The following is an 11,099-nucleotide window of genomic DNA, read 5'->3' on the forward strand; positions in this document are numbered from 1 at the left end:
TTGTAATATTTCTGAAATTAACTGAGTATGGTGGTCCTTCCTTTCCTCCTCTGACTGAGGCTACAAGAGAAAGCGACAGAAGGGTACGCTGGCCCTTTAACAACAACCAAAGAAGTAGGCTATCACATACATGTTTGTTTGTTTGTGATAATGTGTGATAGAGAATTCTCTTTCGGGACGATGTTAAAGCAGCCATCCCACCAGTATCAGTGCTCGCTGTCCATTCATCCGTTTGTTAATTTAGCCTATGTTGTCTATTTATTTATAAAACTAGATTATCTATTTCATTACTATCACGCGCTCTGTCGTTGTCTAGAGAGATTACGTTATTTCATTGCCTATACATTACGTAATGCAACGGTGGCTGGGGAATCCCAATACTGATTGATATTAAATAGGCTACAGAATGTTCATTCATTCAAGCATAGAGTTTTTAACTTCTTCTGTTAATAGCCGAATCTGTTCATAATATAGTTTACGTCTGTCATATTATGTGGCTTTTTAAATACAGGTTGTGGTGTTACGTTAAATGAAGAAACGATAGAGTGAGAGACATTCAGAGAAAGAACAGGACACGACAGACCGACAGCCGTTTGGTCTCGCTCTGGGGGTCGACCGCTACACGTGCACGAGAAGCGGCAGAGCAGCGGCAGAGAAAGAGTGAGCGGAGAACGGATTCCTCTTTGTGTACTCCATAATTATTATTAGTAGGCTAGTAATCCTACAATTGTCGTTTGGTGGGTTCGTCATTAATGACAGTTTAAACTATAGGGAGAGTAGAGGAGAACTGTGCCACTGTAGTCGCTATGGCCGCTCTATCAGGAGGAGAAATGTGCGTCAAATACCTGATGTTCGCTTTCAACCTCATCTTCTGGGTGAGTCACTACTTATGCTATTAAAGGGACTGTGTGTTTGTGTGTGTGTGTGTGTGTGTGTGTGTGTTGTTTTGGCTGGCAGACAACAGCAGGTTTAGATTCATATAAATTATAGCCTCTTTGTAAGGGTTTATTCCACACATGTAGGGTAGAGGTAGTGTAGAGCCAGAGGAGGAAGATTCCCCAGTGAATCTGTCTGGTTCCTCTCCAGGTTTCTTCCATCTTCAATTAAAGTTATATGTGCATTGTAAAGGGGTTGGCGATAATTTGACAGTAGCTTACAGGCAGTTTGTGGCAAGTATAATTCTGTATTTCATATTACAGTACACCTACTGTAATTATAAATACGGGTTCAAAGCAAGTACTGAAACTATTATACTGTAAAAGTAAAAGCTACCGTAATCAGAATAAATTAATATATGAATGGATGAATTAATGAAATTCATTGAGGGGAGGAGTTTGTATTTCACAGTATTTTACTGTAATTACAAGGGATTGGTGCAAGCAGGTTGGCTGTTAGGTAAAGTGTTTACAAAAAGTGTTAATAAGCCAGATACAACAATACCATGCTCCCACTTGTGGGAAAAAGGTTTTGGGCAGTCCAAAAAATATGATACGGTACTGTATTATGTGGGGTGTAATTACAGTACCATTCGAAATACAGCAATTCTTTCCCTGCCCACAAACTTTCCCCACAATGCACCATCATTTACATTATTTAAACCATTTCAGAGTATTTTACTGTTGGTAATACAAAAAATGACATATAATTTACCGTTTTCAGTTAGTGTGTGTGTTTGTGTGTGTGCATGTGTGTATCTGTCTGAGGGGGGTTGTCAGTATGTGCTTGGGGAAAGTGGAACAGTGATTTAGCTGGCCATGACTGGACTAAGAAGTGGCCTCTTGTTGGTGAATGGTGAAATAATCTCACACACAAACACGCACTGGCCAAATAATCCCTGGTGGCCGAGTGACCCAGTGTGCACAGCATTTCAATAACTCAGTGTTTGTATGTGTGTGTGTGATATTGTGTGTTTGTGTGTTGTATTTTGTGTTGTGTCTTGGTGGGGTGTGTGACGGCATGTGACGCGTATAGCCCCAATGCAGATGAAAGAGCAGAGCTCCCCTTGTTGCATGATTCAGAACATGTGTCCATGATTGTAGGTAGCTACAGTATCTATGGGTGGGTGTGTGTGTTAGATTCTGCAGCTGGTGAGGGTGTATAAGCAGTAGTGTAGTTGTGTAGTGCGAGCAGCATGATTAGATTAAACAAATTAACTCAATCACTTACAGAATAGACCAACTCAATCATTCACAGAGTAAACCAATTCAATCATTCACAGAGTAGAACTCAGGTTATCTGCGCTATCCTCCCTCCCCCAGCCCACCTCCTCTACCTTTCTGATCAGGTGACTCCAGGGCGTGACAGTTACTCCCTACTGCTTTCTCTTTGTATCACTCTATGCTCTCTTCATCTCTCCTCTTGCTTTATCCCTGTCACGCTCTGCGATACTGTCTAGGGAAATAGGAGAGAAGTGTTAATGAGTTAGTTATTGCTCTGTTACACACAGAGATCACGTTAGCAACATGGAAGTGTTTGGAAGGATCAGGTGTGTGAAGTACCTCATGTTTATCTTCAACTTCTTCTTCTGGGTAGGTCTACTTTAGTTAGATTGTGTGCGTGTGTGAGTGCGTTTGTGTGTGTGTGGTGAATGTTCCCTTCCTCTTTAACTAGGCCATTTTTTCCGAACTGAGAACAAGGCATGAGTAATCTACCCCGACTCACTGAGCTTATCTGGCCTCGTTAGGTTTGGTCTGATCAGACATGTTGTCCCCACTGCAGAACACGCACACACACACACACACATACACACCATGGAGCAGAACACCATTCTACATCAAGGTTCTTTGCTAAAGTGAATAATTAATTAGACTGAGGAAGCGGTTTGAGGAATGTGTGTCTGTGTCTGTGGTGGCGGCTCTGGTGGTAAGTCTGTAGCAGAATTTATACTGTATGAAGGAATCAGGCCGATGACCTCCTCTTCTTCTTTCCTCTGTGTGTTAGCTTACCCCCAAGTCACACACATGCATAACCTGACATAACCCTGTTTCTCAACATGTCCCTACCTGCTCTCTCACCTGGTTTTCCATGCCCTGGGGTAGGTGTGTGTGTATGATATCTAATATTTTGTGTCTGTATGTGGTAGCTTGCAGGTACAGGAGTGCTGGCTATAGGGTTGTGGTTGAGGTTTGACCCAAAGACCAGAGGACTGTTTGAAGGAACAGAATCTCCCTATGTCTTCTTCACAGGTAATGCAAACACTCACATGCAAGCACGCATGCACTCACACATATACTGAACACAAATATAAACGCAACATGCAACATTTTGAAAGATTTTAATGAGTTACAGTTCATATAAGGAAATTAGTCAATTGAAATAAATTCATTAGGCCTGAATCTATGGATTTCACATGACTGGGCAGGGGTGCAGCCATGGGGTACCCAGGCCCAGCCAAACAGAATGAGTTTATTACAGACAAAAATACTCCTCTTGATATGCCACACCTGTCAGGTGGATGGATTATCATGGCAAAGGAAAAATGCGCACTAACAGGGATGTAAACAAATTTGTGCAAAAACATAGAGAGAATAAGCTTTTTGTGCGTATGGAAAATGTATGGGATTTGTTTTATTTCAGCTCAGGAAACATGGGACCAACACTTTACATGTTTTGTTTATATATTTTTTCTCTGTACATAATCAAATATCTCTGCAGAGTCTTTGATGTTGTTGGTGGTTGCGTGTGTAGGTGTGTATATCCTGATAATAGCAGGGTTGTTGATGATGGTGGTGGGGTTCCTGGGATGCTGTGGTGCGATTCAGGAGTCTCCCTGTATGCTGGGGCTGGTGAGTTATACCTCCTCTCCCCTTTTTGTCTTTCCCTTTGGTATTCAGTTGGTCTGTTATGGGGCTGGTACTCAGATACTATGTAACTCTTTGTTTCAGTATAAAACTGTTTACAGAACAGATTCAAGGCCAGAACTCAGTATCTGTCTGTCTGTCTGTCCGTCCGTCCGTCCGTCCGTCCGTCCGTACGTCCGTCCGTCCTCATAGACTATGCGTAAAATAGTACATTTAAAACGGGACACTAAAATTAGTATGATACATTACGGTTGGTATGGTTACATAAGACAGGTGGTTACTTAAGGCAAAAATGAAAGTAGGGTTGTTGGTTGGGGTGGATGGGTGGCAGTATAAAGCAAACGTCTAGCAACCCAAAGGTTGCGAGTTTGAATCTCCTCAAGGACAACTTTAGCATTTTAGCTAATGAGGAACTTTTCAACTACTTACACATTTTTAGATACTTTGCAACTACTTAGCATGTTATCTAACCCTTCCCCTAACCCTACCCGTAATCATTTTAGCTAACCCTTACCCTCACCTCTAACCCCTAGCTTAGCTAATGATAGCCACTAGCTAACTTTAGCAACCTAGCTAGAATTTGTCAAATTTCATAAGTTTAGCAAATTCGTAACATATTGTACGTTTTACAATTTCGTAACATATAATACAAATTGTAATTCGTAACATTTCATACGAAATGGGTGATGGACATCCACAAATTATTACATACGATACGCAACATATCATACTAAATGGAGTGTCTCTGATTTACATACAGGATAATATGAACTGCACTGAGACCAGGTTGGTCCCTCTCTCTCTGTATCTCTCTGTCTCTCTCGATTTCTCTCTCTCGTGTGTGTGTCCTAAGTCCCTTCTGACCGGGGAGTGCTTTGTGTCAAAGGGCACTTGTCAAATGAAATACACAGCGGTTCATGTGGATATTGGTCTCTTGCAGTTCTTCTTCTTCCTCCTCATCATATTTGCCATTGAGGTCGCCGCTGGAATCTGGTGTTTTTCCAACCAAAGCAAGGTCCCAAAACATATTACATCCCCTTTTCTGTGTTACATTCAAGCCCTTCCCCTGCTATTATCTGTGTTACATTAAATGCCTTTCCTTTCTTTCTGTCACATTGCAACCCTTCCCCTACAGGTGGTTGATGACATCACTCAATTCTACATGGAGACATATCAGAACTACCAGAACACTCGACAGGACACACTGAGGGAGACACTCCGTCTCATACAGACTGGGGTAATCATGTGTTTAATTTGTGTGCAGCCATGTTTGGGGGGTTGGGAGCAGAGACAATACATATTTCCAGATAAAAACAGATGGACACCTAAATGACCATTCAACCTTATTTGTTACAGTTGGACTGCTGTGGTACAGGTTCCGTTGTGGACTCTGCCAAAGACACCTGTCCCCCAAGAGACGGGCTGGATAGCCTCATCACCAAGGTAACCCCCTGCTCGGTGATTGTGTTTGTGTTCAGGTGTTCCTTTTTCTGTATCTCTACAGTCCCTCCTTCTGTATCTTTACAGCCCCTCCTGATTTGGCCTCGTTTTTGAGCTTGGTCATTAATAAATGCAGCGGCTATTACTGAAGCAAAACGAGAGTTGTCTTGAGGGGCTGGTTTAATGCAGGCATCTCTTGTGTATGTGATCACACGTGGCAAGTGTTTGTACAGTCACTCTGCCAAAACAGTACACAGTTACAGTCACTCACCCTTCTAGATAATTTGAAGCAGTCTTAACAGTTCTTGCATCTTGAAGTCGCCTAGGCTAGCTAGTGCTAGCCAAGTTCTTTCGCCAATTAGCTTCAGCCGGTTGGTGTGTGACCGTGGTAAAGTTGGTTTGACATTGGGTAGCCTATCTCTGAGGCTAGTTAGGGACCGTCAATAAATTACACAATGTAAATGGGACAGTAATGCTTTCAATATTTGTAAATGCATGTTTTACATTTATAGTTGGTTTGAGGTTTTTAAAATATAGACATTTGGAGCTATTGACATTGTCCTATGTACATTGTGTATTTGACTGATGGTCCCTAACTAGCCCCGTATAATGTCAAATCAAATTGAGCAAGGGCATTGGGCCAGCTGTTGGCAGGATTAAAATAAACTCAACCCAAGGAAATCTGTTACAGTACCCTTCATTCTGTGACAGACATTTTTTCCTATCATCTTTCACATTTCAGTTTTGGACAAGACTGACCCAAATTATTACTTTTAAACTTTGTAGTAAATTTTGTCACTCAAATAAATGTTTTTGACTCACATAGATGCCACATTTTCAAAATGAAAAGTTGCTTTTTAGGGGCATTCACTCTTTATTATGTGTGTGTGTGTTGCAGAGCTGTCCTGATGCTATAGATGAATTGTTTGACTCCAAGCTGCACATCATAGGAGGAGTGGGCATCGCCACTGGAGTTATCATGGTGAGACACACACAGTACAACGGAAGACCATTTTATCCAACTACGCTCCATTACAGATAGATAGGTTGACAGAGAGACTTCCCTACAGTAAAGAACTCTTCATTTACTCTGCATTTCCCATTATATTCCACAGATGTTTGGGATGATCTTCAGCATGCTGCTCTGCTGTGCCATCAGGAAGTCACGGGAGATTGTCTGAGGATGTCATCGTTACCATGACGGTGGCCGTTAATGTTGCATGATGTCATTCCTAGTCACATGAATTCTGTCAACCAATAGAGAGGCTGTGTGTTGAGAACGGTCGGCCTGAGCGCTAGCAGCCGTTCAGGTCCACTGGCCAACCAACTGCCATTTAGTTAGAGCCGCTAACCTCTGTAACAAGGATCTGCTACACCTGGTTCACCTGGCATTAAGTGTGCAAGCGTTGCAAAATAAATATAAACATGCATGTTATTCAGTAATTTCATCCAAACTGCTTGCACGTATCAACTAAAATAGAACTTGGTTCTATTTTAGATGCTTGATGCTGCAAGATCCTCCTCTCCCATCTATTCATTAGTTTTTACGAGCATACTAACCCACGTGGGTGATTGAAAGATGAGGTCCACACTCCAGTCCAGTTGGTGGCAGTAATGCACATTGAAGTTGGTTGCCAACCGCCATATAAAATCCACAGAAGAAGAAGGACTATGAATGAGGAGAGATTAATCAAAGAAAACTAACTAAGAACTAACTAGGTTTTCCTTTATATGAGTGGATTAATTGTCGAAGTAGAGAACACACAACTTTGTATGACTCAAAATGGGTAAAAATTCTACAAAGATCCAGTCCCATAATTACTATAGTTGGTCGACAGTTGGTTTTGGTATTTTAACGCGTCTGGTAGGGATAGACAAAATCAATGTTGAGCCGGTTTGGTCAGCATGTAATCACAGCGCTGCACAAATCACCTTGGCTGTGTTTGCACAATTCTGATCTTTTTATCACTCATTTGTTTTTTGACCAATCAGACCAAAAAGATCTAATGTCATGAAGTGATCTAGATTAGCTAATCTGCACAGGGCTTTTCTCAGGCTGATCCTCTTGAACACAGTGAATCTGCCCAGTGCACAGGTTGACCCTCCTAAATCATCATGATGATAACATCAACAACATGCATGCCAGTCTTTCCTGGTTGACTACAACTCATCCTCTCCGTCTCTTTCTCTACCCAATTTGAAAATGCCTTGAAGTCTCTGACTGTTTTTATCTAGGTGAGTTGTAGTCAGTTTTACAGCATATCTAGGTCTCTTCTAGATAAGAAACTTTTATAACACCCTTGCCATCTTACACAAAACAAATTAGCCAAATAAAATGTAACATCTGATCTTCATTTTGTGTGTATTCTGATCTTCATCCTGTGTGTATGTAATGAGTAAGAGAGGAAAACATGTCTGTCAGCCTCCACAGCTTCCTGCCACTGGAAAATAACAACCTGAAAAAAAAAATCTGTTTCTGTTTTTCTCTCTCTCTGTCTCTATCTATCTCTGTCTCTCTCTACCTCTCTCTACCTATCTCTCTACCTCTCTCTCTCTACCTCTCTCTCTCTCTCTACCTCTCTCTCTCTACCTCTCTCTCTCTCTCTACCTCTCTCTCTCTCTCTACCTCTCTCTCTCTCTCTCTACCTCTCTCTCTCTCTCTCTACCTCTCTCTCTCTCTAGCTCTCTCTCTCTACCTCTCTCTCTCTCTCTACCTCTCTCTCTCTCTCTCTCTACCTCTACACAGCAAAGACCTTGAAGTCGTCATAAAAGGCTAATTTAAGCTGTATTTTAGGGAATGTTACAGTTTTTCTCAATTGCTAAAACACAATTTCTGAAACTTGCTCCATTTCCTGAAAACATTAAATACAAAACCTAATCTTCAAGCACTATTTACATAACATCTGACTCCTCTTGCAAAATGAAACATTCGCCTCAAAACAGTTTTACCTGTGTTCAAAATCAAACACTGCTCTCAAATCATAAACAAAGTGATCAAAATGATATACACTCTCAAGCAGTCAGTAAACAATACACCGAAAAATAGAAAACACATGGTTCAAAACATACAATTCTCAGGGAGAAGTACATTTTTAATCTAAAAAAATATTCATATTTTTCCATCATTGTCTTAGGATGAACGAAAACATGTTCTATCATAGTAGCTCAAAATGTATCAGAAATTACTACTCTGCTTTGCTCTTTGCAATTTTGTTTTCTGTTCTTCCTCCTCCTTGTACCCCTATTTTTACAGTACTGTACCCTGCATCTCACTTGTCCTTTGTCTCTGTGATACTGTAATTCTTGTTCTTTGTTGATATGAACCTGCAACCAGTCAATCTATTGAGCAGTCAGTACTGTTAATAAATGGAAAGCACAATGTTCAGGGCCATACAATTTGTCCATTGTACAGTATACAGCCTACAATGCACTGTACTACAGTATCCATTCTCAGACTTTCTCCTTCCCACCTTCAACAACCTGTTTTCTCTCTGAACTGGCTTATATTGGTTGTGTTGCATCATTTGAAACAGGTTGAATCAATTTTGAGTGGTTGTGTTCAATCAATGACATATGTTCTCTATTTGTATTTGATTGTTGCCACTTGTGTTTACCAGTATGGATGACATGTGCATTAGAGTGCAGAATGTGTTTTGAGAATGTGTTTAGAGTTTTGCTGAAAAGTCTGAGATCTGCAAATTGTGTTTTACCATGTGAAATGGTTTAAGGTATTGACAACAGACTGCATAATTAGCTAAATGAGTCCAGGCAACTGAGAACTTTGTTCAGCCAATGGGTTTTAGTGTTTTAGCAATTGAGAAAGACTGTAACCGAATGTAGACCTGTTATTATTAGTGTCATTCTATGAAACTGGTGGCTTTTTGAAGAACCAACTTTTACACATTTTTTTTGCTTTTTTAAAAATCAAAACTTATAGTGAGATAATAGTTAACCTCTTAACATTATAAATCAACATAAATGGCATCTTAACATATTTTTATATTTTTACGACGTTACATAAAAAAATGTTTGCGCTGCCGTCTTGTCACTGGTGTTACCTATATTTTAGACGACTATTCAGGCTTTCTATAATGTAATTTCAGACTTGAATTTGCATATAAAATCAAAGACAAAAGGTTAATTACATTTCTAATAAATTGTTTGGATTAGTAATAATTGACTTTAAACGTGCATGTGTAAAGTTCTGTTGTCTGACATTTTTCCATTTATACTATTGTTGTTTTTTTGTTGTTGAATGATCATATCCTTAAAATGTTTACTAATTAATGTAGTAACAGTTAGGTAGATACAAAAGCCATATTCAATTAAATTGGTTAACTCTGATGCCAGAACACCAATATGCCATACGGTAACACCAGTGACACAATGTAACACCAGTGACACAATGTAACACCAGTGGCAATGTGAAACCAATGACAAAATTAAGATTGTTTAAAAAAAAGTTATCAATTTATTTGTAATATTTTTTTTGAAAAATAATAGCAGATTTCATAAGATTTTATTAATAATAAAACACTTAAATTACCCCCCCCCTCCTGGTGAAAGCCACCATTTTTGTAGATTGCAAGGTGTGGAAAAACAATATTGGGTCAAAGGAAAACGCACAATAGCTTACTTACTATGATGTAGCCTATGATGCAAAGGTATTTGTATTGATATTTATTTTAGGTGAAACCTTAGCTTCTCATCCTGGAGCACAAGACTGAATTAGACGAACTCAAGCTTTTTATTGACAATGCATTCTTCAGGGTCATTGGGGGAATGGACAGCATCACCGGCACCGATATCTCCATGGACAGTACCATGTCAATAGAACAAGCTTCTCGAGATGAAGAAACTCATCTACAGACTTGGAATTACATCCAGTTGAAACTTATGTACTACAGTCCATCAACAAGAAATGATTGATGCTAGAAGTTATGCATAAAGGTCTTTGACCTAAAAGCCAGTCTGGAATTCAGCCAGGTCCAAATAAAAGACTTGATCAAAGACAGCCAACAGCTCAAAGGTAACGTCAAAACATTCACAACTACCATTAATTCATTGTCAAGTGACAATAAAATGCTCAAAGAGACATTATTAGACCTAGAGTCCCGTTCGATGAGAGAGAACCTGGTTTTCACAGGTCTTTCTGAGAATGATGAAAATGCTAAGGAAATTGTTGGACTTCATATGACCAAAACTACATATCCCAGCAGATGAGGCATAAACATTTTTGGAGACCGAGTCCATGGAATGGGAGGCTTGGGAGTCAAAAGACCTGGTGCTCCTCTCTTCATCGTGGCCAAATTCGGTCATTACAAAGAAAAAGTGCCGGTTAAATCCAAGAGTCGAGAATTATAATGGACAAACTTTGGGCTTAATGACCAGTTTCCTAAATAAATCATAAATAACCCAAATGCTTAAGGAAAATAGATGAACTGGCTTTGTGCCTATATTGTTGTTAACACTTTGAAAAGGAATGTGGATGCTACCATGATTTTGGATAATCTTGAATGAATTGTGACTAATGACAACTGAGAAAAGTACAGACGCACAAATATCATACCCCCCCAAAAAATGCTAACCTCCACTGTTATTGTAATGGTGAGAGGTTAGCTTGTCTTGGGGGTATGCTATTTGTGCATCTGTAACTTTCTCACTCATAATTATTTATGCCAAAAGAAGAAAAAATGCTTAATTGTCCCAATAATTATGGAAGACACTGTATGTTACTGACGACCAGACATCCAAATATCTTGTCAAGCTTTCTATGAGACTATTTATGGCTACCCCTTCTATGAAGTTACATCCCAGCTATAGAAAAAAACTGTGCTTTCTCAACTAAGATGCCCCCAA

General features: G+C 39.9%; 1 protein-coding gene across 3 annotated transcripts; it reads left to right on the top strand.

Annotated features, from left to right (window-relative positions):
• Window positions 1–51: 51 nt before the first annotated feature.
• LOC139405985 (CD9 antigen-like) lies at window positions 52–7,594 on the top strand. 3 transcript variants are annotated; one of them, XM_071148453.1, is made up of 10 exons: window positions 52–114; window positions 512–660; window positions 772–875; window positions 3,083–3,185; window positions 3,688–3,785; window positions 4,741–4,815; window positions 4,936–5,037; window positions 5,157–5,243; window positions 6,139–6,222; window positions 6,356–7,594. In XM_071148453.1, the coding sequence occupies exons 3-10, from the start codon at window positions 807–809 to the stop codon at window positions 6,419–6,421; spliced, it is 684 nt and encodes a 227-aa protein (XP_071004554.1). In that variant the 5' UTR covers window positions 52–114; window positions 512–660; window positions 772–806; the 3' UTR covers window positions 6,422–7,594. The 3 variants fall into 3 exon arrangements, with proteins under 3 accessions (XP_071004554.1, XP_071004547.1, XP_071004562.1); XM_071148446.1 differs by having other exon boundaries at window positions 512–875; XM_071148461.1 differs by lacking the exons at window positions 52–114; window positions 512–660; window positions 772–875 and adding an exon at window positions 2,053–2,528.
• The last annotated feature ends 3,505 nt before the right edge of the window (window positions 7,595–11,099 follow it).

This window comes from Oncorhynchus clarkii, chromosome 1 (genome assembly GCF_045791955.1).
Source record: "Oncorhynchus clarkii lewisi isolate Uvic-CL-2024 chromosome 1, UVic_Ocla_1.0, whole genome shotgun sequence".
Taxonomy (NCBI): domain Eukaryota; kingdom Metazoa; phylum Chordata; class Actinopteri; order Salmoniformes; family Salmonidae; genus Oncorhynchus; species Oncorhynchus clarkii.

Coding starts and splice junctions, on each gene's coding strand:
- LOC139405985 (XM_071148446.1), top strand. CDS start 807: ATGGCCGCTCTATCAGGAGGAGAAATGTGCGTCAAATACCTGATGTTC. Junction 5,244..6,138: donor TGGATAGCCTCATCACCAAG/GTAACCCCCTGC, acceptor TGTGTGTTGCAG/AGCTGTCCTGATGCTATAGA. Junction 6,223..6,355: donor TCGCCACTGGAGTTATCATG/GTGAGACACACA, acceptor TATATTCCACAG/ATGTTTGGGATGATCTTCAG.